The 26,308-nt window shown below is 42.0% G+C and overlaps 1 protein-coding gene across 1 annotated transcript in view; it reads right to left on the bottom strand.

The window, feature by feature from the left end:
* plcd3a (phospholipase C, delta 3a) overlaps positions 1-26,308 on the bottom strand; it is an 81,382-nt gene that overhangs the window by 25,892 nt on the left and 29,182 nt on the right. The window contains exons 3-4 of the mRNA XM_084328657.1: positions 6,927-7,155; positions 4,988-5,117 (exon numbers count right to left, since the gene is read on the bottom strand). Coding sequence (XP_084184783.1) covers positions 4,988-5,117; positions 6,927-7,155 — 359 coding nt within the window. The remainder of the gene's footprint in view (positions 1-4,987; positions 5,118-6,926; positions 7,156-26,308) is intronic.

A 26,308-nucleotide genomic window follows, 5' to 3' on the forward strand; every position in this document is an offset into this window, starting at 1 on the left:
ACAAAGACCCATCGGCCATGATTACAACAGGCACAATCATCTCCGAAATATTTCCGGTATCACGCTCTGCCAGACAGGGTTGTCCTCTTAGTCCCGGACTGTTCAATCTATCATTAGAGCCTTTAGCACAATATATAAGACAATCCCAATCCATACAGAACCTCCATCGTAATCAAGGGCACACAACAAAAAATGTGTTTATATGCGGACGATGTAATATTGTTCATGGAAAACCCCAACACCACATTGCCTCATCTGCTCAAGTTGATTGAGGACTTTGGTGATTTATCGGGATTTAAGATAAATTGGCCGAAGTCGGCTTTCCTTCCACTTAACACCCCTGCAAAAAAAGATACAACCCTCCCAGGACAGATACCGATGGTAAAACATTTCAGATGCTTGGGAGTGGAAATATTCCCTACCATAAGACAAACGGTGAAGCACAACTACACAAAAATCCAAAACAAAATCAAAGACGACCTTGATAGATGGGCAAAACTTAAAAACACAGTACAAGCACGGATATCAATAGTTAAGATGGATGTACTACCTAAAATCAACTTCTTCTGTTCAATGCTACCGTTACCCCCTCCAGAGGGTTACTGGAAAAGATTACACTCCTCCACATACAAATTTATTTGGAATAACAAACCACCACGTATAAAAAGATCCACCGCACAGAGAAATAAAGCAGATGGTGGCATGGCATTTCCAGATTTTTTCCTATATTTTAAGGCGTACTCATTAAGTCCATTGACAACATGGTTTGACTCCCAAGCATTAGCATCCTGGAGAAAAATAGAAGAAAACATAGTAGCCCCACATAGACTGAAGGACATAGCATACACTAAACTACCAATCAAGCACTGTGAACGAAAATTTGGCCCCATAATTACTCATACGATCCGGATATGGCGTGAATCACAAAAAAAAAATCCTAACCCACAAAAATGGCACAATCATACTCCCTTATTCAATAACAATGCTCTCTTAATTGGAAAACGACCTATAAGATTCCCTATATGGGAAGAGCAAGGCATACACTCATTAGGGGATGTTTTTAACAAACAGGGTTTTTGCAGTGATAAAGAAATACGCAAAAAATGTTATCTCACCAAGTCCACATGGCTTTTTCACAAACAGTTAGAGCTATGTTTGAAGTCTCACAGTGTTCCATTAGACAGACCAATTGAACACCACAGATACCACAAATTCTTCTACGCAAGAGAGACATCGAGAGGTTTTGTTTCAGAATTGTATCATCAATTACTAACGTCCTCGTATGAAACCCTCCAACTTGACTCTGTCTGGAGGAGGGATATACCAGACCTGGAAAATGACTTTGATTGGCAAGGAGCCTGGGCAAATGTCCGACTTACATCAAGGAACCCGGATCATCAACAAATCAATCTTAACTATATTCACAGGACATACTTGACTCCTATAAGACTGTGCCGAATGGGGCTTAAACAAGATTCCAAATGCACCCAATGTACAAATGGGGACGAAGGGACATTTATGCACATGTATTGGGACTGCTCACCAGTTAAGGCATTCTGGAAAGATGTGACCCAACAAATATCAAAACTCGTATCTTGGAATATACCTGTACACCCCTCGGTATTACTATTGAATGATGTTTTTGAGTTTGCAGTGAATCCACAGCTAAAGAGATTGGTTTTATCGGGTATCACAGTAGCCAAAAAGCTGATCGCATCACGCTGGTTTCAACCGGAAAAAATGTGCCGTAAAGTTTGGTTTCTTACATATCTCGATGTAATTTACCATGAAATATCTACAGCAAGAATTCTGGGTCTCAATGAATCCAAAATGTCAATGTGGTTAGAAGTGGTGGAGAGAATAAAAGCTAGCTTATAATGGTAGTGTCTGGTTATGTGCGAGGGATAGTGGAGGTACTTCTCAAGGTGGGGTCCGGGAGGGGGGGGTTCGAGCTGAGCATATGTGTGTAGTTTTTTTTTTAGATAACAGGTATTATGGGTATATCTTATATAAGACAACTAACTAAAAGGTGATCTCATTGGATGTGCCCTGACAATTAATGCTTGTATATCTTATCGTGTGTTGTCATGTTTGTTTATATGTTTGTTTAAAAAATAATAAAAAAAAAAAATACAAAAAATATAAAAAATATAAGATAAGATAATCCTTTATTGATCCCCTTGGGGAAATCCGGGTGTCTTATAACATAATATAATATAATAAGAAGAAATAATAATAATAATAATAATAATAATAATAATAATAATAATAATAATAATAATAATAATAATAATAATAATAATAATAATAATAATAATAATAATAATAATAATAATTAATAATAATAATAATAATAATAATAATAATAATAATAATAATAATAATAATAATAATAATAATAATAATAATAATAATAATAATAATAATAATAATAATAATAATAATAATAAACAGTGTAAACAATCTAACTCATATAAGAATATGATAAAGTAACAGTGTAATCAAAGGTGCAAATGAGGGTCTGTATGCCCTATCAGTTATATTATACGTTACAATATATATGGGCAATAAAGAATTATAATCTGAATATATACTGTGAGTAAAGTAAACAGTATATACAGGTGCAGTATACACAAGGTACCCTAACTGGCATGATATATGTCATACATTATATGTTGTAGTCCGTGCAGGTTTTACACTCAAAGTGGCCTTTGATACAAAGACTGGACTGGCAGTATGTCAGAGCCACATGGTCTGGTTAACATGACCTTTGAGGCTGTAACAGGTTTGTTTACATTTGTAATGTTTTTACAACACTGAACTCAAACTCCTGAGACTATTAATTAATTATTAATTACTCGTAACAACGCTTAAAATCATATAGATGAATAAATTCCATAGAATATTGGGGCTTTGAACAGATGAGACAGACATGATAACACAAATAATCAAAAAGGCTGATTCACTGTTACATTTGAAGTGTCCTACATCTTTGCTTTTGTCTCTAGAGTTCTCCAGATTCCCTGGGTAGAAGCCACCCCATAATTCAAAGCAGCCAAGCATACTTACACACAACATTACACTAGTCTCTGGGGAGAGCCAGTAGTTGATATCATAATATGAGGGAGCATAAAAACAGCTATTTAACTGTCATGGAAAGCTGGAGAAAATTACTGTCATAAATCCTCCACAATAAATAACCTGGCTTTGGCTTATGATTAGCTGTGGGGTGATGAGGGGGGTCGTAAAGGGGTGGTGGTGAGGACGACTGCTACAATAGTTGTTTTGACACTCATTTGGTAATTGAACACAGATTCTGCACTGTAGAGTAAACTGCTGTGACATTCTATGCAGGGGCGGAGCTAGTGGGTGGCTACCTGGGCTCAAGCCCCGGATGTATTCATCATTGTTACATGAAAATATGTTTGCACCAGATTTAGCAGAAGCTAATTTCCATCTGTGGTCTATCCAGCTGCTAACTGTATTTGAGTGAGTTAAGTCTTGGTGTTATGGTAGACTCAGACCTAAGCTTTAAATCACAATCAACAAGTTGACAAAAACTTAATTCTTCCACCTTAGAAACATAGCTAAAGTACGGCCATTTATAAATCAAAAGGACGCTGAAAACCAGATCTCAAGCCAACTCGACTACTGTAATGCACTCCTTACCGGCCTCCCGATTAAATACGATGATAACTATTTTATTGCAATGCACTATTGCATTATTTTATTCTATTTTACTAACTATTTTATTGCACTGCACTATTTTACTTTGTATCAGTGAATCATAGACGCCTGGCCATAAGAGCATTCGGAGCATCTCTGCTCTCCCACTATTGAACTTGGGGGAGCAAAGGTATAATCTTGCTCCACCACTTTTTGATTATATGGAAAATATGATATATCCCCCCCCAATATATAAATCTAACCATAACTACGTTATGGTTAACTGAGTTTTATAGTGAAAAGAGCAGCTTTATTGGTCAAGATTGAAGGCTCTATATTGCAGGAAATTGCACGTACAGGTTCATTAAATTCAAAAAAAATCTGTCGTGGAGGGGGTCGTGCCTGAGCCCCTCCAAACCACCCATTGCCTGCCAAAAAAAAAGAAAAAATTAAAAAAAGAAAAATTAAAAAAAAATTAAGAAAAAAAAAAAGAAAAAAAAAGGGGGGCCCATCTGGGCTAAGCCCCGGATCTCCTACAATCCTAAATCCGCCCCTGATTCTATGCGACATTCTACATGATGTTTGTGTATTCCAGTCCTTGGGAGCATTCAACCTCAATCCATTGACCTCTAAAGGTCATGTTAAAGTGGTATGTGGTCCAGTTATGCTGCTCTGATTAAAGGTTATGTTAAAGTGGTATATGGTCTAGTTATGCTGCTCTGATTAAAGGCTATGTTAAAGTGGTATGTGGTCCAGTTATGCTGCTCTGATTAAAGGTTATGTTAAAGTGGTACGCTGCTCTGATTACATCCTCTTGAAGTTGACAGGCTTAAAATGTGAAAGTACATAATCTTCATACATTTTTGCCATGTTTTCTATGCAAAATCTTTTTCTTCAAAGTAGTAGAATAAAAAGTACAATATTTACTTTTAAATGTAGTGGAATAAAAGTATAAAGTCCCCTAAAATGAAAATACTCACGTAAAGTACAAGTAGCTCGAGATTTTACTTACGTACAGTACTTGAGTAAAAATACTTCTACCACTGGTATAAAGCATAAAAAGAAACACATAGAGGGGAGCTCCAGTAGCTCACCGCGTACCTCGAACGCTATTTCGGCGTCGGGGACAGCCGTGCGCGTCACGGATCTGGGGTAGCGAGTTCGACTCCCGGACAAGCCGTACTTTCTCAGAGTGTCTTTCCCCCGATCTATACCCCCATTCAACCTGTTTCTGTCGGTCATGCTTGACCAGAAAAAAAAAGCGATAAACGCTAAAAGAACCAGCTGTAATAACACATAGTAATAGGCACGTTATACTGACCTTGAATAAAGTGCGGGCGTACTGCTCACTCAGGTCGATGTTGATCATTTGCAGCAGATGCTTGACCTCATCATAGCTCATCTTCCCGTCCTGGTTCTCGTCGGCCCGTCTCAGGTAGCCACGTATCCAAGTGTAAGGGGTTAAGGAACAGAACCAAATATTGTACATCCAAACATAATAATGACAGTTTGCAAATAGTGCACTTAATGCAGTTGGACTTGGATCAACATCTATATCTATATATGTGGGCATACAGTTGTGTACTGCTAAGTATTCTTAGCTATTTCACATAGTTGATTATTGTCTATTGGATTATTGTATATTAGTGTGTGTGTGTGTGTGTGTGTGTGTGTGTGTGTGTGTGTGTGTGTGTGTGTGTGTGTGTGTGTGTGTGTGTGTGTGTACTAGTCCTTTGTCTTGTAATGTCATGTTATGATGTAAGTATTATGTTGCACGGTCACAATGTGTACGTTTTTTGGTGGACCCCAGGAAGAATAGCTACTACAATGCTGTAGCTAATTGGGCATCCTAGTAGGGAGGTGTAGTCTGACGTCACTGGTCGTTCCACCCGTATAGGGATTTATCATTGGGAAAATGGATTATCGGCTATTGTAACAATTCTGCCACATGGAAATTGAAAAGTTTTCAATTTTTTTTAATGATTCATTTAGAATATTTTCATGTTGAGCTAATAGATTGTGGATGAATAAGCACAGAAAGGTACACCATGCAAATGTTAATGCTTTTCTTTTTTTAGAGACGATTTAGAAATGGGCAATGGGGAAATACATTGCATTGGACAGAGGGTGGAACACGAAAAACGGCAATGACGTAACCACTACACCTCCCTTAAACATCTATATCCAGTTATTGAAAATGGATTGAAGCAGTGTTGTAGTACTCTAGTCTGAGTCCTGGCCTGATTTTCAGGACTCGTGACTCGACTTGGACTTGAGCACTGATGACTCAGACTTGGACTTGGACTCGAGCATTGACTGCATTCTGACTCGGAAGGTGCAGACGAGGACTCGGACTTGTTCATTGATAAATACCGTTTCTTTTTTTTGTAATAGGCCCTAATAATTTAGCATAAAATATTGATTTGTTTGGCTATTGTGTCACAAAGTAAATAAACTCCCTTTGAAATGGTGACCGCTGTGTCATTTCTGTTTCATGTACACCTTTTTTTATTTGTATGACAGCTCAGACTCCCTTGGACTCGGACTAGGGTAATGGGGACTCGACTCGGACTCGACTCTGGCTCTTCTTTGGTGACTAGGACTTGGACTCGGACTCGAACATAGGGGACTCGAGACTCTACCTGGACTCGAGATTTAGTGACTCGACTACAACACTGGATTGAAACCCTGAGTACTGTAGAGGAAAAAAATGGGACAGTGAAATCAAGCTGATATTTCTTGCTGATGTCATCGTTTTAACATAGTTTAACTTGAACTCCAATGACGAGACATAATCCAAAGCGGACAGTATGTTCGTTATACCATTATTGTACAAACAGTAAGGGGACCTGATAGTGTAAAACCACAACTCGGTCACACCCAGTAATAATCTGTGTGGAACTAGTCTAGACATGTCTCTACTGGCACAACGTATCTATGCTCCAACCTTGAAATATGCCACCAGAAAGCTACGTGAGACTCAGGGGGGATCTGAGTGTCACAGGCTGCCATCTACACCCATGTCACCAATAACCCAAGGTCTACTGGGGATTATAATTGACCGTCTATTTTTAGCCAGTGTTTTTAACCAGTCATTGCTGCACGTCTCAGCTATGCCGTGGACGTGGGGCGGGACGACTTCATGTAACAGTGTTATGTTCAGAGTTATGTTATGTCGCCATAGCGATCCTGGCTGTACTACACCACTATATTTATTCCGGGGGGGAAGCTGGCATATTGTGCGTGGGACAGGGGGATATTGATCTAGTTTCTCCTTCTGGGTCATGTTGCCCACGCGCTCCTTCAGGGTGCGGAGGCCTCGGACCCAGCGGCGGGCCTCGTCCTCGCAGGGACACAGCAGGTCCAGGCTCTTCCTGGCTCCACGGAACACCAGCGTGAAGCACTGGCCCTCGGGCACCGACCCGGACAGGCTCCGCAGGGCCTCGGACTGGCAGCCCTCGCGCACGCACTCCACCTCCGACACCGAGACTGAGAAGAGAAGAGGAGGAAGGGTTGATGAGCGATGAGGATATAGGGAGGAAAAACTGAGATAGATAACAGCTGAGACCACCATCTGGGCCCCGTTCCATGTACCGGGATAACCGAGTTAGCCGGATAACTTTAGCTGGATAACTGGGTTAGCCTGACTTTCCGATTTCATGTACCTGGATTTTCCAAATCACCATGACAACATATCCAAAAGTTTGAGCCTGGTCGAAAGCAGAGTTCAAGTTCAAGTTAGCCTGAACTATCGCCACGCCCCCGCAAAGAAGTGACAGCCCGTTTCCTGAAACTATTCCCACAGTCTACGATCTGCATTATACCATTCTGAATTACGTTTTTGTGCTCCATTCTTCCAGAGGGGGCTTTTGAAATGTAAAATAGACCCAAAATGCTGATATTAAATTCACTTTGTCCTAAATAATGCACGTTATATATACCGTGGCGACGGTGGCGCTCGCTCGTGCGACGTACACATGATGTGGTTATTTTAATTGTAACTGGGATTAAGATGTCTGATGAGATGCGCTGTTTGACGGATTTGAGAAATTGAATGAGCCGTTGACGTCACATGAATGAATGAGGATAAAGAAATAAAACTTCATTCAAAATAAGGGATATTCTAAACACGGGTCTCTCGTTCATTAATGTATAAACAATGAATCTATCCCATCTGGCACAGTGGCCCAGCGGTAGCGCTCAAGTCTCCCAACCTAGCGATCCGGGTTCAAATCCCCGTGTTTCCAATATGATTTTTTTGAATATAATATTAATGATTATACGCCAAAGTAGCCTGGTTTTAAGTTAAAATATTATAAATCTACATGCATTGAGGATGTCATTCTTTATATAGCTCTCAACGTGCACCAAATTGAATTATTCCTATATTGCAAAAAGAAGGACCCCGGTCGTCCGTGTGGAAGTCAAAAGAACAACCCGTTGGACCACAGTAGAGATAAGTTAAACATTGACTATACATCAATCAATGGGCAAGAAAGCCGTCTCGTAATTCTGTATAACAGTTAACTAGTTATTTTCGCTAGCAAGATCTCATTTGATTATTCAATCCAGCAGGCAAGTTTAAAGAAATATAATCTGATTGATTGAGGTAATGAGGGACTTAGAATTAGCCTATAGATAACGCATTTAACTTGTCGGCGAGGCGATTGAGCCTATTGCAATCTGTCAATAAAGTCTTAAATCAATTAATCAATCAATGCCGTTGAGAATCAGGGTCTCTGCCATCGATACGTGCTGGCTTTCCACCTAAAACGGGAGCGCGCATCTAGCCTGACTTGAGCCTGACTCTCAAGTCTGGCTTGAGTTAACGAGACTGAATCCTCCTTTGTGAAACAGGAAAATCCCGGCTTTGAACATCGGGTTAACTGAAGCTGGATAATGGACATGTTGATCGACTTAGTTGAACCACGTACATGAAACAGGGCCCTGGTGAGTGGATGAACAGAGATTCAACCGGACACCGGAGCAGCATTAAGAGCGAACAGAGTTCAGGAGGGGAGGGATGGATGTTTTTCTTTGGCAATTGTAACCTCTCCCTAGCAGAGTGGGTACAAGTAGGCACTTATAAAATATGACCTGGGCACTGCGTGGAGGAAATGTGCACGATGTGCATTCACTTCTCAACAGGATAAATTTAACCTTCTATGACGCCCATGGCACCGACGCAGCGCTCCAGCTGACACTCAAGTGCAAGTCAAACCTTTGGGAGAACGCCAGGAGATGCTCTTTCTATAGAAAAGGCAAAGAATAGTGCCATCTAATGGTCTGTTGTATTCGATCGTTTAAGATGATATGCTTAAAGGAACACTCCAACATTTTGGGAAATTAGCTTATTTAACATCTTCCCTGGAGTTAGAGAAGAAGATACATACCTTTTTTGTCTCTCTGCATGCATTAGGCTTAGGGAAAGCCTGGACCGTTAGCCTAGCTTAGCTTCATCACTGGAAGTGGGTCATACATTTACCCGAGTTCCCTACAGTCACGAAATACACTCCAAATACAATCAAAATACAACTCCAAAACGTTCCTGTAAACATGTTGTGACCTGTGTATTTACCACGTCTCCCAGTCACACAAGTCTCCCAGTCACACAAGTCACACGAGTCTCCCAGTCACACAAGTCTCCCAGTCACACAAGTCTCCCAGACACACAAGTCTCCCAGTCACACGAGTCTCCCAGTCACACAAGTCTCCCAGTCACACAAGTCTCCCAGACACACAAGTCTCCCGAGTCACACAAGTCACACAAGTCTCCCAGTCATACAAGTCTCCCAGTCACACGAGTCTCCCAGTCACACGAGTCTCCCAGTCACACAAGTCTCCCAGTCACACAAGTCTCCCAGTCACACAAGTCTCCAAGTCACACAAGTCACACAAGTCTCCAAGTCACACGAGTCTCCCAGTCACACAAGTCTCCCAGTCACACAAGTCTCCCAGTCACACAAGTCACACGAGTCTCCCAGTCACACAAGTCTCCAAGTCACACAAGTCTCCCAGTCACACAAGTCTCCAAGTCACACAAGTCTCCCAGTCACACAAGTCTCCCAGTCACACAAGTCTCCAAGTCACACAAGTCACATGAGTCTCCCAGTCACACAAGTCTCCAAGTCACACAAGTCTCCTAGTCACACAAGTCTCCCAGTCACACAAGTCTCCAAGTCACACAAGTCTCCCAGTCACACAAGTCTCCCAGTCACACAAGTCACACAAATCTCCAAGTCACACAAGTCTCCCAGTCACACAAGTCTCCCAGACACACAAGTCTCCCAGTCACACAAGTCACACGAGTCTCCCAGTCACACAAGTCTCCAAGTCACACAAATCTCCCAGTCACACAAGTCTCCAAGTCACACAAGTCTCCCAGTCACACAAGTCTCCCAGTCACACAAGTCTCCAAGTCACACAAGTCACATGAGTCTCCCAGTCACACAAGTCTCCCAGTCACACAAGTCTCCAAGTCACATGAGTCTCCCAGTCACACAAGTCTCCCAGTCACACAAGGGTGAGAATACAACACTGACCTCGACGTTAGAAAAAGTAGCACTGGTGAAGTGAAATCACTGCGCCCAGATAGGAGTGGTTAGGCAAAAAAGTATATCTGCTTAGAAAACGGAAATGTCTAATTCAATAATTTTTTATTTCTCCACGTGGTAAATACACAGGTCACAACATGTTTACAGGAACGTTTTGGAGTTGTATTTTGATTGTATTTGGAGTGTATTTCGTGACTGTAGGGAACTCGGGTAAATGTATGACCCACTTCCAGTGATGAAGCTAAGCTAGGCTAACGGTCCAGGCGTTCCCTAAGCCTAATGCATGCAGAGAGACAAAAAAGGTATGTATCTTCTTCTCTAACTCCAGGGAAGATGTTAAATAAGATAATTTCCCAAAATGTTGGAGTGTTCCTTTAATGCTTCACACATGCTCTCTGAAATTTACTTTACGGCGGGTGCACACAAAGTATATTTCAGTTCGGTTACAGACACGAACCCATTGACTTTATGGGACAGCATGAGTTGAGCTGAGAAAGGACTCTAAGAAATAGGGCTAGGGTTCCAAAAATCTGAACTATCCCTTTAATCCCCAGAAAGCTCCACTACATCCCAAACTACAGTGCGGAGGAAAATACACTAGACAGACGACCATATCGCAACAGTGCTTCATTCAGTGCAGGAGGTTGTCTATTTCTGATCTGGGATCAGCTTTCCAATGCTGAAGAAGCCACTAGGGGCCTACGGTCCAGTGTCCACTCAGAGAGGGGCACCAGACAGTGTCTTACATGACAATGGCTTCTTTCTGTTGGTAGAGGTTGCAAAAGCCCCCGCCTTCCACCTCCTCAGAATTGCTGATACATTCCTTCCCCGTGGTCATCCTAGAATCATGACAAGAGTGACATTTCTGTGTGTGTGTGTGTGTGTGCGCAAGCTTGTGTGTGTGTTTGTGCACGTGTATAAATTCCTTCTCCGTGATCCTCCCATACTCAACAAGAGTTACATTTGTGTGTGTGTGTGTGTGTGTGTGTGTGTGTGTGTGTGTGTGTGTGTGTGTGTGTGTGTGTGTGTGTGTGTGTGTGTGTGTGTGTGTGTGTGTGTGTGTGTGTGGATTGGCACAGCACAAGTCGGAGTAGGGCACGTTATGCATAGCCTCTCTGAGCAGGAGACACTATAGTGAGCCGCAGGTGCCCTGGAGACCAAGCCAAGCTAAGTGCAGAGGCACCAGGCCAAAACCCCCAACCTGAACACACACACACACACACACACACACACACACACACACACACACACACACACACACACACACACACACACACACACACACACACACACACACACACACACACACACACACACACACACACACACACACACTTCTCAGTAGCCTGTCAAAGTGGTGATATCAGCCCTGGTCCTGTGTGTTGTCATCATTGTGTGGTACCACAGGGTAGGTTTGAGTGTTACACACTAAACCATGCCACACTGTCTCTCTATTTCTGTCCGGGGCACAGTCACACAACACAGTCACACAACACAGTCACACAACACAGTCACACAACTGCCTGCACCACCCACTGACCCACAAGCAGCCCCTGCCCTGTCGCCCTGAGGGGTAACAAGATGGAGCGTTGTATTTTTTTCTGGTGGGGACCCACGTTTTCGGAATAAATATCCCTACCACCCAAAACTGATGGCAGATCATTTTCTAAGCTAATAGGACAAAATGTTCAGAGTGTTTCAATTGTTAAACTACTAGCCTACAATTGTTTAATTATTCAACGTGTTTGTTTGTTTGTTTATTAACACAGTTAAACAGAAGTAAAAACAATACATAATAAGTTATAACGATTGTGAAGGAGAAGTTAGAAGCCTAGAGGCTTATCAAGAACGTCCCCTGTTTTATAAAATCAAACATACAAAAATATGCATATTATAAAATACCAGAATACATTAAAAGATTTGTGTCTATTTATCATGTCAACATGTCTCATAATACCTCCAGAGAACAACCCTGAGACTCATTTGAATCTACCCAAGACCCCCCTATGGGTTTACAGTGGGTCAGAGGTCACACCAGGGACCTAAACTACATTCCAAGACCAGGCAGAGAGCTGCTGCTAAAGTCACACCACTGATATAGTAGGACGGTGGGAGAAATAAAAGCCTTGCAGCAAGAGAAAGAGTGGACAGAAGAGAGAGAGAGAGAGAGAGAGAGAGAGAGAGAGAGAGAGAGAGAGAGAGAGAGAGAGAGAGAGAGAGAGAGAGAGAGAGAGAGAGAGAGAGAGAGACAGAGAGAGACAGAGACAGAGAGAGGAGAGAGGGAAAAAGTAGAAAGTAGAAGTAGAAAAATATTAGTGAATCATGTGAAGCTCTCCCACCACCTTCAGCCTGGTATAGTGGGACGTCGCTCCTGGATTAGGAATGGAGATTGTGGTGGTTGTTGAAATGCACTGAAATGCTGAATTGAAGGCGATTGAATGCACACGCATGCTGAATGTTCTACACACTGTAATTTATCATTCAAATAGGCCTACTGTACCTTTAATCTGATGTATCAACTGGAGAATGAGGAATTAGGCAATGAGGGATTTAGGGAGGAAGATTGCATCATCAAAACAATACAACTTTCTTTTTGCTGTTCGACAGGCTAGTCGGCTGAGAAGTGCCATTTAAATAAGGTTCTATTGTATTCTAAACCAGTGGTGTCTGAGTGGTGGCTGGTGTGTGTTTCATTTGAGGTGAACAACAGTCACTGCATAGCTCGATGGCCTATGAGTATGAAATTATCCTTTTTTTCCAATACAAACACAAAACAGCCATAAATAAAAATGAATTAATAAGAAAACAGACAGCTACAATAATACATGGTCCAAGAAGGCTTACTTTTCTTTTTTGTGACATGCCACAAAATAACATGACATGACACAAATACAACTCTGTGTGTGTGTGTGTGTGTGTGTGTGTGTGTGTGTGTGTGTGTGTGTGTGTGTGTGTGTGTGTGTGTGTGTGTGTGTGTGTGTGTGTGTGTGTGTGTGTGTGTGTGTGTGCAGGGGGGGGGGTAAAAAAAATTTATAGTCCATAAAAAGTATTTTCTTTCAAGATTTTCAGAGGAGCCTTGTATTCTAAGTCTCAAGTTTGAGATGCTGCATCACCTCTCTCAGCCACTGCTCGGTGAGTGAGGAGATTTCCAGTGAAGAAGGATTCATCTCCCTGCTAGCAATGTGACAAATGCTGTTATTTGGAGTTTAGTTCCAGAGACATTATTATCATTATTTACTCCTACTATACCGAAAATAGCTATCATGGGATCTGTTCGAATTTCTATTCTGAAAACCTCAGACAAAAACTGAACTCCAATAAGTGGACAGATTGGGACACTGATGCCGGCAAAAGTTCCTGGGAGTGGACTGGTCGGACAACATCTAGGTGCTCTACAGGAAGGACCAGGCTGTTCTTCCTGAGGAGACATGGGTCCTTCAACATGTGCAATAGGCCGCTGCAGTCGTTTTACCAGTCTGTAGTAGCCAGCATCCTCTTTTTCACCCCCTCTATGAGGAGCTAGCTAAGATGAAAAGCACGTTCAGCCATAGACTCATCTCCTGGCCTGCTTTAAAAGAGTCCAGGCTCTGTGGTGCCCTCAGCTGGATGGGGAGGTTGTTCCACAGGCGTGGTGCAGCCGAGCAGAAGGCTCGGTCCCCCATGGTGCAGAGCATGCTACTGGGGATCCGAAGGAGCAGGCTACCTGCAGATCTGAGGGTACGGGTGGAGGATTGTGGAGTGATGAGTTCCTGTAGGTAGAGGGGTGCATGTCCATTTATGCAGTTATGGGCGAGCAGCAGGATTTTATAGTTGATCCGGGATGAGACGGGGAGCCAATGTAGTGAGTGGAGGATGGGGGTTATGTGCTCATGTTTACGGACTCTCATCAGGATCCTGGCAGCGCTGTTTTGGATGTATTTCAGCTTTTGGATGCTCTTGTCAGGAATCCCGATGAAGAGTCTGTTACAGTAGTCCAGTCTTGAGGAGACAAAGGCATGGACATGCTTCTCTACGTCTGGCAGTAAACTGTATGAATACAAATAAAGTGTATTATTATTATTATTATTATTATTATTATTATTATTATTATTATTATTATTATTATTATTATTATTATTATTATTATTATTATTATTATTATTATTATTATTATTATTATTATTATGAGTTGGGTAAAGGATATTTCACCCCTCCTTTTTTATTAATCTACTTTTTCTCCCATTTTCTATTTTTCTCCCATCCCAATTTCGTATTGTCCAATTCTACCCTCCCCTGTCTCGAACGCTGTTAGGCCATGCCTCCCACAGGCCGGCTGCAATGTGGACGAAACCTTGCATCACGTGTGTGTTGGGACGAAATGCCAATGGATTAAGTATAATATGCGTCGCCGGCCTATTACTAGCCTCCCAGGAATTACCCTAAACCGCTCTAAAACCATACTTATATTCACCACGGTATAAAACGGGAATGTATGGATGGAAAAATGATTTCTTTTTCACATCTTGAACGATAGATACTCGATGCCAAATGGGCCATAGTATTGCATCCATAGCTATAATATATATATATATATAGTTATAGCTCTGCAAACAAGGTGAGCGACTCCATAGGTTTAATGCGTTGGCAGCACATAGTCATATCCTGTTCCCAACGTGGCAGTCAATGAGTTAAGGGGATGCAGACCAGAGAAAGACTTTCGTCTTGTTTACATCAGTGTCCCCCATTTTCAATTCATAATGAATTGTAAGTAAGGGTGCAATTAGCACCGTGCAATCCATTCTTTGTGGATCTAGCCCCCTTATTTATCAAGTATAAATAAAGATTGAATGAAAGTAACTGTGATCCAAGTGGGCAGTATGTGGTGTTGAAGCAACATCAGCAGACAGCCAAGGGATATAGTGTTTTGATTCACAGCGCATCATGGATCAAGGGATACAGTGTTTTGATTCACAGCGCATCATCGATCAAAGGATACAGTGTTTTGATTCACAGCGCATCATCGATCAAGGGATACAGTGTTTTGATTCACAGCGCATCATCGATCAAGGGATACAGTGTTTTGATTCACAGCGCATCATCGATCAAGGGATACAGTGTTTTGATTCACAGCGCATCATGGATCAATTGAGGCGCCTCTCATTTGTGACTTGGGTCCGAGCGTATGTGGTGTCGAAGCATACAGCTAATGGATACAGTATTAACAATATGTTAATTCATAGCGCATTATCGATCGATTGATAGGCCGCGTAGAGCAGGTCAATTGTGATAACGCATGAATGCCTTTTATGATTATTGTCTATTTCATACTCATTTTATGTCTGCACTTTATGCATTTCTTTTATTTCGTCGATTCTCTGATAATTCTATGTAAATGATCTGTCCATTTTATGTACATTATGTCTACATTACTGCTGTGAAGCACTTTGGGCTGCAATTCCTGTATGAATACAAATAAAGTGTATTATTATTATTATTATTATTATTATTATTATTATTATTATTATTATTATTATTATTATTATTATTATTATTATTATTATGAGTTGGGTAAAGGATATTTCACCCCTCCTTTTTTATTAATCTACTTTTTCTCCCATTTTCTATTTTTCTCCCATCCCAATTTCGTATTGTCCAATTCTACCCTCCCCTGTCTCGAACGCTGTTAGGCCATGCCTCCCACAGGCCGGCTGCAATGTGGACGAAACCTTGCATCACGTGTCCCCTCCGCGTGAATATTAAAGGCAACCAACTTGTGTTCAGCTTTTCTCTGATTGGCCGCGACCCCCCGTCCCCTTTTGCCGTGAGCCGGCAGCCAAGCGGCAGCCATCCCACGTCCCAAATGAAATCCAAGGAGCAAGCGGCAGCGCGGGCAACCAACTTGTGTACCAACCAACTTGTGTTCTGGAGCGCTGCTGACTGATTATGAAATGCGCTAAACTAGAAAGCGTAACGCTATTATGTTTCGCGTTTTTAACAACCAACTACCAGATTCACTCGTCACTGTACATCACTTCTGAAGTATAAACAAAACCCATACAGTTATGAAATGCGCTGAACTAGAAAACGTAACGCTATTATGTTTCGCGTTTTTAACAACCAACTACCAGATTCACTCGTCACTGTACATCACTTCTGAATAAACAAACTATACTGCTGTGACGATTTGTCACTGTACATCACTTCTGAAGTATAAACAAAGCCCATACAATTTTTTAGATGAATGATTGTGGATATAATATAGAAAACACATCATTATGATATTGTCAGATGGCGCAAAATACAATGGTGAGTGAGAAATGTATCTCCAGTGATAAAACCCAATTCACGCGTCACTACTGTAACTAGAAACTCTGCTGGGTGTCACTGTACATCAGTGTGGAACTGTACGCTGTAACGTTATATGTTATTTCGCCCGTGGAGGCTGCTGAACCACCAGCGGGGCGATGCGGTGGTTTGTCTCCGGCTTCCGTGCGCCGCCCGCGGCTTGACTCGGTCCAGCTCCAGCAGCAGCAGCGGCCGTGCTCCGTTGTAGGAAGCCCTTCAATGACAGCGCTCTCATATTTTGCGAATGCATAAACTATATCTTAAATTATGGCTATGTGTCTAATATGGCTGTCGCTTATCAATGACTTCGCGACAGCCATATTAGACACATCGCCATAATTTAAGATATAGTTTATGCATTCGCAAATATGAGAGCTCTGTCATTGAAGTGGGTGGTGGCAGCGTTACTGAGGTCGCTTTCACACAGGGGCTGTTTGGTCCGGACTTTCGGACCAGAATTCGATAGTCCGGTTTTTCGGGTCTGTGTGAATGCGCGTCGAACTCGGTTCGCGGACCAAACAGTCGAACTCTGGTCCGCCTGAAAACGTAGGTCTCGGTTCGGCTTCATCGAACCAAACGCGAACCAAATATAGGAAGTGATTATTATTACCACTGCTCGCAGCACTCACTGCAAAACAAGCACACTGCATCTAATCTCTCTATCTATCTCTCTATCTCTCTATCTCTCTATCTATCTATCTATCTATCTATCTATCTATCTATCTATCTATCTATCTATCTATCTATCTATCTATCTATCTATCTATCTATCTATCTATCTATCTATCTATCTATCTATCTATCTATCTATCTATATATCTGTGCATCTTGGGAAGAAGGAAGAAAAACGCAGCTTATTATTATTACCGAGGCGCGCGGCTTATTATATTATTAATAAAACAGCTACTTGAACTGTGGTCTACAAGTTGTTTAGCGAGAGGATGGTGGTAATAGTCAGGTTCACTATATACTTTCGTCGGATTTTCTTGGGGATTTGCAATACTATACATTTTTGGAAAGGGAATTGTATAAGGAATCAGAAAATCCATGTTTACATTTGCCCAGATGTCTATAAGGCGGCCATATTGGAATTTCCAAAATGGCCACCGTAAAATGTAGGGTTTGTAATATCTCGGCTTCTAAATGAGCTAGAACATTGATTTGAACTTCTAAACCTACATTTTCAGGATCAAGGAATCCAATGGTGGTAGTTACAAAGCTTCTACATTTTACATTAACCCTTCGATGCATGAGTGGGTCGACAATTACTGGGAGAAATGCAAAATGCATGATTTCTTTTTAAGTATACAAAAACAAATAGATTTTATTATCTTTCATCAAATAGTCTATAATAAATCATTATCATATAAACATGTAAAATATCTATAAATTCAGCAAAAGGCCAATACAAAAGGCCAAAACAATTATAATCTGATGCGAGCCCTGCCCTCAAAGGTGCAAGGCCACACCCTATAGCAATGGCCTTGTTCTTCAGACTTCTCTTCAGATATTCTCCTAATATTTGTTGTGGACCACACATAGCCTACTATATGTGAAGTGTCATCCTTCAACATTATTCTACCCAGCATTTGATACATGTAAAGTAAGTATTGTGTTAATTTCTACCTCAGACAATTTCAACAGGTTTTATGTCTATAACATCACATTTAAGCTAGCTACTATTACTATTGTGTCATTCATGGCATGATGTTATCATCATGTATCATCAAAATAAAATACAGTAGTTTGCCAACACTAGTTAGTTAACTAAATAAGCTAGCTAACATTACTGTATAGTTTGTATCATTCATGACTATTGTTTGAGATAGTAGGTCATCAAATTACCCTACATTATAGCTAACACTAGCTAGCCAGCTAACTAACTAAGCTAGCTAACATGGCTAACATCTCAGAGTCCTATCAGCTGACACACCTAGGATGGGTTGTTGCATCTGCATTATCCAGAATGAAAGCAGGAGAAACGTCCAGCAAGATTACAGGCTGGGCAGGATACAACTCACTGTTGTCTGAAAGCCTTCCCTTGACACAGGTTGGAGCCCTGCCACTATTGCCAGAGGTGGCCCACGAGTGGTCAACTCTGTTGACTGTAATCATACAGGCGAATCAGCTGAGGAAGTTGGCAGTTGGGGAAGATCACCCCACAGTCATTACCTTTGACATGGCCCTCTATGAGAAGGTGGTGCAGCTCCTAGATGCCAGACCTGACCTGAAACAGATGGTTGTTCCCAGACTGGGTGAGCTGCATGTCGTCATGGCTGCCCTCAGAGCTCTTGGTGCCTCCATGGAGAATTCGGGTATAGATGATGCCTGGATGGAAGCAGATGTGTATGGTCCTGCCACAACAAGGCAAATCCTGAAATGCACACACTACAAGCGAGCTCTCCATGCCCACATCTACTCATATGTAGCACTCTATGAAATGGCTCTAGAGGAATTCTTCAAGGACAACCCACAACTGAAACGTGTATGCCTGAAGACAACAGAGGGAGTAGAAGCTGCCTGCTCGGTAGGTATAGACATCAAGGCTGAATCTGTGAAGCAAGTCAACAGCACCCTCATGGAAGCCTTGACCACTGCTGAATTCATCACAGCATTCCAAGAATGGGAGGAACAAAAATCCAGGCATGCAATGTTCAAGGCCATGATGAGCTACCTACATCGGGTGGAAACAATCCTGTTCTTCGTAGCAGCAACTCGGAATGCTGACCTTGAACTCCATCTGCAGGCTGGAGAGCACTGAGAAAGCTGTTCTTTGCAATGGATCACATCAAGTACAAAATACTCTGGCCAAGATACATTGCAGACATGCATGACTTGAGGCTCAATCACCCTCAGACCTGGGAGGAACTACGGGCAGGTAATATATCAGTCACCAAGAGTGTCATTCCCTTTGTGTCTGTTGGGGCAGACCACGCATGCGAACATCTGAACAAGCTGATGAAGATTCGCTCTGGGATTATTGGCATCTCTAACAATGCCAATGCCAGGCAGAGATTTTTCTTGGTCACACCAGAACTTTCACATCTGTCGAAAGAGTTCAAGAGTCAATTTGACATGGAAGCTGACAGAACCATGCAGCACCATGAGCTTGGGCCAAGTGCAGTCAAGAGGGCACATGGTACAATCGACAAGATCAAGGCAGCCATACTCAGTCATGGAAACCCCTTTAATACTGAAGGTGACAGGCTGCACAATGTAATCACGCATGCCTACATCCCAGATGAGTATGTACCACATATCTTGAATGCTGATGTCACTGGCCAGAAGTTGTATGAAGACTATGTGTCAGAGCGGATCAATGGAGATGTCAGCCTCTGGGCCCCTGTAAAAAAAAGAGAACAATAAGATGTTCCTGTCTGGGAACAAGAAGATTACAGTGAAACTCAGAGACAATACTGTGGATTTGAAGGAGACCAAGGACCTGTTTGCAAGGCTGATGGTACTTGCCAGGTCAAACCGAGACATCAACCAAGAGGCCATAGGAAACTATGAATTCACTCTGACACCAAACTATGATCTCTTGCTGAAGAACACATTGATTTCGATGGCCTCTGGTGTTGTGCAGATTGAACCACTGTGGCGCGCTCTAGGAAAAGAAAGAGCAAAGGCTTTGCCAGCTTTCCATGCATTCACTGGGGCCGACAACACAGGGAGGTTCTCCCGTATAGGCAAGGCAACCTGGCTGCAGATCTATCTCAAAGCAGATGAAGACATTATCAATGGTTTTCAGATGCTTTTGGATGAAGCAGAAGTGACAGAAGGAATGCTGTCCACACTGGCTTCCTTTGTATGTGCAGCCTACTCACCCAAGGGTATCAACATCAAGACAATCCCTGAACTGCGATGTCATCTCTTCTGTAAACACAGGGCAGAGAGTGACAAGCGCCCTCCAACACATGGAGCTCTGAAGCAGCATATCTTGAGGGTCCATGTACAAACCAGGGTATGGGCACAGGCAGCCATTGCTCTGCAAGATCCGCAGCTGGACCCCTGCACAATGGGTACTTCAAAGATTCAGATGGCATGAAGCCAACAACCACAGAGGTCCTCCCAGCCCCGAAGGCCATCATTGAGATGGTCCAATGCAGATGTAAAACGAACTGTTCTTCTGGAAGATGTTCCTGCAGAGCTAAAGATTTAGCCTGTACTGACATGCGTCAGTGCAGTAGCCAGTGCCAGAATGACGATGATTCCTATGCCGTGATGGATGAAAGTGATGATGATGGTGATGATGGTGTATAGATGTGTATACATTCACATAATCTATCACATAATAGTCTAATGAAGAAGGTTACTTCTTTTCTGTGGTCATGATACTGAAGTTGATGTCAGTTGCCAATCAGTTAATGTCAATTATCTGTTAAGTCCTCAATAAAAGTTATGTTAACATGCACTTTGGTGAGTTCTACCTCGTTTTTGTTGGCACCATTGGATTCATTGACCCTGAAAATGTTGGTTTAGCAGTTCAAATCAATGTTCTAGCTCATTTAGAAGCCGAAATATTACAAAACCTACATTTTCGGCGGCCATTTTGAAAATTCACCCGGGCAAATGGAAACATGGATTTTCTGAATCCTTATACAATATCCTTTCCAAAAATGTATAGTATTGCAAATCCCCAAGAAAATCCGATGAAAGTATATAGTGAACCTGACTATAGTCATTTTCGACCCACTCATGCATCGAAGGGTTAATGTAAAATGTAGAAGCTTTGTAATTGTGTAATGGTGTAATGTACCACCATTGGATTCCTTGATCCTGAAAATGTAGGTTTAGAAGTTCAAATCAATGTTCTAGCTCATTTAGAAGCCGAGATATTACAAAACCTACATTTTACGGTGGCCATTTTGGAAATTCCAATATGGCCGCCTTATAGACATCTGGGCAAATGTAAACATGGATTTTCTGATTCCTTATACAATTCTCTTTCCAAAAATGTATAGTTTTGCTAATCCCCAAAAAAGTCCAACGAAAGTTTAAATCACTTTATAATGAACCTGACTATAATGTGCTTCAATAGAACAATGGATCAATGCCATGTCAAAACTCGGCTCCGCTGATCTGGAGGACTCGCAGTCCACACAGACACACACACACACGCGCGCGCACACACGGGATCGCAGCCACACACACATTTCCACTGTCCAATAGACAAGCGCCCTTTTCGACCGCGTGACATTGTTCAGAAGGTCTCGGTCCGCCTGACAGATATCTGTGTGAAAGCAGGCGAACCAAATGAAGAATGCAACAATGTTGCAACTTCACCCCCAGAACCGCACCGAGTCCACCAAAACTATATGTGAAAGCGTAGCGATTTTTATTGTTTTGTCATGACCAAACATAATCCCAACATAGATAGGAGGTGTACTGTATGTCAAATGTCGGTCATGTGGTGGAAGAGTTTAGTACAGTCACACAACAGAACACCAGTGTTTCTAGTAGATATGTTTATTAATATAAATAAACACCTCTGTCTGAACTGGTTCGACCAGCGCGTCTACCGCGTCTCTCAGCGGATAAGGGCGTGTGCTAGGGCGGTCACGTGGCCGTGTGGCCAATCAGAGAAACGCTGAACGAAAAGCTGAACACAAGTTGGTTGCCTTTAATATTCACGCGTCCCCTCCGGTACTCGAGGAAGCAGCCGTCGCATCTTTTCACCTGCACAGCGCGATCTCTCAGCGGCGAGGGTCTGCATGGGAGGGACACGACGCCCTGTGCTATTCCCGGCATATTTACATCCTTATCATGCTGTGATGTTATGCATACACATGTAAATGATGTTCATTAATTTGCATTGTCCTTAATAAACAAATCTTAAATGCCGAGAGCTGGGCTCGAACCCAGCATCTCCTGCATTAGTGGCGAGCGCCTTGCCCACTGCGCCACTTAGCCGCCTTAATTCACCCCTCCTTGAAGGCTCAAAGGAAAACAGCGTCTCATGATCTTGACATAAAACACCCTCTCAGCTATTTTATCACGAGAATGACTTTCAAGTGGACTTAAACCTGTCCTTGATGTTCACTCTCCCCACTCCCAGTGGGTGCACATGAGACACATAACATACTTAAAAGTCCTGTAATAGAGCGGTCAATCAGCACTAATTGTTATTTATATGATGTGTCCCACAAACACAGATCAAACTGGTCCTCTGAATAACTTCTTCAAAGATAGCAGTGGTTGATCCATGCGTGTGTGGACACAGCCTCCCACTGGGGCGATGTGAAGAGGTACGGTCATATGGCTATAGCATTACTGAAATATTACATGCAGGCATGCGTACGCACGCATGCACGCACACACACACAAGGAGTGTTGTCGAAATGGTCTCAAAGCAGTTATTTACTGCAATAAAACATTTCAGCATCTAACATTTGACAAAGAGTAGGCTAAATCAATCATATTTGCTGCCCAGCAATATCACTTTAATATATTAGAATAAAAAAAAAAAAAAAAAAGTTCTAACCAAGTCATGCATCTGTGGAGTTATGTTAGTGTAACTGTGTGCCTTGTACTGTCTATCTGTTGAATTAATGCATTCTTTATTTAGAAGAATTCATTCACAAATACAAAATACTGGAACATCCAGTAATAATATATAATATAGATTATGATATTGCCCATAAAGGAGAATAAAAAACGTCAGTGGATTTGGTTGAGGAGAAATAACGTCAGCTGGGGGCCAAAGTAAACAAATGGTAAGAATGTTCCTTTTCTTCTCTGTTGTTTCTGTTTCATGTGTGATATTGTTATCATGAATAGTTCTGCTTTCGACATGAGGATAGGATTACACAAGGAAGTTCCTCACGTGAGAGCTAGCATGGTGGGGGGTGGTTCTGAGACGCTGGAGCTAACCGTGGAGCCTTCCCAAGATGTCGTGGGCCTAACTTGATGAAACATCTATCCACACGTTGGGGTGTGTGGTGGCCATGTAGTAGACCAGGGGTCAGCAACCTTTTTGACATGAAGTGCCTGTTTGAAATATAGTTGTAACTAGTGTGCCTCAACAATATTCCATGCATCGTAAAAAACATTTCTCATAATCAGGTATTTTTAATGATAATTTTTACATTATTACATCATTATTGTTATTGTTATTATTAACAATATTATTATGATGGTTGTATCAACCCTAAATCTGAGTTGGGGCGGGGGTGCAATGCAGACAAACAGTTTGGCTTTACTGAGCTCCGTTATCTGGGGGCTGTATAGTTGGTCACTTTAAGCTGCACACCGGAGCATTTTTTAATCCAGCTGTTTGCTGTTCTCTGATATTTTCTGACATTTCGTTGATGCGTCGCTCGACACTTCAAGCTGACATGGGGATATCTTTTATCCTTGATTTGATTGTCTCTTTGTTTGGCAAGCCTTCAAACAAAACATCTGAGCTACAGAGAAAAGCCTCCTTGATATACTCGACTTAAAAAAAAGAACCTGTGGGAGGATTTCAACAAGATAAATGCGACAACAGTGCAAAATATTTCACTATAATATTTCAAAGCAAAAAAAAATTTATTTTATTTTATTCTATGTAGTAGGGTATGTATCATTGTATGTGGGTACGACAGTGGCTCAGGAGGTACAGCAGTCGTCTGGTAATCCGGAGGATCCCGGTTTGATTCCCGCTCCTGCAGCGGGTCGAAGTGTCCCTGAGCACGACACTTAACCCCTAATTGCTCCTGATGTGTAGGTTGGCACCTTGCATGGTTGCCTCTGCCATCGGTGTGTGAATGGGTAAAATGTGAGGTACAAATTGTAAAGCGCCTTGGATAAAAGCACTATATAAATGCAGCCATTTACCATTTATATATGTTTCTTTGGTTGTTTTTTTATTTAACCAGGTCAGTCATTGAGACACAATCATCTCTTTTCCAAGGGAAGCCTGGGCAAGACAGCAGCTTAAAACATAGTTTCGACAGTGACAAATTACACAATAAAACAATACCAAAGTCCCACAGACATTGCAAAATGAAATTCAAGGAATTTCAAGTACTTTCCCAAGCACTATTTTTCATTTTAAAAGGGTATTTAAAAGGATACAATTCACTTTAAATGCTGTTTTTTATAGAAAAAAATCGGATCCAATATTTATGTCTTAAAAACTATTTCGGACTATTAGTTACACTTTCATTTCTTGATTCAGAAAAATTGTATCATGGATGAACACAACTTTCAATGCGAATGGTTGATTTGAATTCCAAGGACTTTTTAAGCACCTTGTTAAAACATTGGTTGTTTTCAAGGAATTCCAGGCCTTGACTTTTTTTCTTTTTTTAAATCAAGCACTTTAAGCACTTCAAGGACCTTGTGTGAACCCTGAACAACAGATAGACTAAATACAATCTGGTCAGAGAAATAGAGTTAAGTACTGTAAGTATTTCATATAAAGTAGGAGCAAGAACGATATGAGGCTGATTCCAAGTTACTCACAAGGTTTTTAAATGTTCTAAGAGAAATTAGCTCCAAGGGCGGCTGGGTGGCGTAGCAAAGATTGCGCTCGTCACCAATGCAAGAGACTCCGGTATCGAATCCCAGTCTCAGCATTGCCTTCGGCCGGCCGTCGTACTGGCTCATTTGGCAGAGTCAGCGGGTGGAAGTCGATGGGTGGGGATTGGACGTTGTGGACAGCAACCCCTACAGGTCGGTTTGGAGACGCCTGCACAGCAGAGACAGGAAGTGGCGAGGGTAGTGTGAGCCTCTCATGCGTTACACCTCGCCAATGAGAGTCCGCGCTGGCAGGCGAAAATATGTGACAGGTTGCCTCCTCGTGTGCCGGAGGGGACACGTGATGCAAGGCTTCTATCCTCCCTACAACCGACCAGTGGGGGGCATAGTCGAGCAATGTTCAAGACAGGGGAGGGGAGAATTGGATACACGAAATTGGGATGGGAGAAAATAAGGAGAAAAAGTGGATTAAAAATTAATAAAAAGAGAAATTAGCTCCTTCAGGTCCAGAGTGCTCTGTAGTGAATTCCAGGCAGTGGGTGCAAAGTGCATGAAGGAGTGCTTGCCGAATTCAGTGCGAACTTTGGGGATATGTAGCAGATAATAGTCGTTGGAACGTAAGGAGTAAGTACTCTGGGTTCTTAAAATATAACCACATAAATATTGGGGGAGTAGGCCTAAAATGGCTTTATATATAAAGGTGTGCCAGTGTGAGAGACGATGTGCAGCCAATGAAGGCCACTCAACTCTGCCATATAAGGTACAGTGGTGAGTTAGGGCTTTGCAACATGTGACCAACCTCAGGGCACTGTGATACACAGAGTCCAGAGATTGCAAACATTTTGCCGGTGCGTGCATATAAAGAAGGTCGCCATAATCCAATACAGGAAGAAAGGTGGCTGCAACTAACTTCTTCCTGGCAGCAAATGTAAAGCATGTCCTGTGGCGATAAAATAAACCCAATTTCAGTTTTAACTTTTTGATCAGGTTCTCTATATGAGGTCTACAAGAAAGCCGATCATCGATCAAAACACCCAGGTACTTATAACAAGGCACTAAATCGATCGTGTTTCCTTGTAAGGAGAACACACTGGGAGGGGGCACAGCTAGGTATCTCTCTGTCGTTGGAAAATTTCATTTGTTTGGTTTTTAGAAACATTTAAAACAAGTTTCAAGTCTATAAGCTGACGTTCCACAAGGTTAAAGGCAGTCTGTAAGTAGCCAAGGGCCTCAGCAAGGGTGGAACCACAACAGTAGATGACAGTATCGTCAGCATAGAAATGGAATTTAGCATCAGGGAC

Source organism: Notolepis coatsorum, assembly GCF_963971535.1.
Source record: "Notolepis coatsorum genome assembly, chromosome: 14".
In the NCBI taxonomy this organism is placed as follows: domain Eukaryota; kingdom Metazoa; phylum Chordata; class Actinopteri; order Aulopiformes; family Paralepididae; genus Notolepis; species Notolepis coatsorum.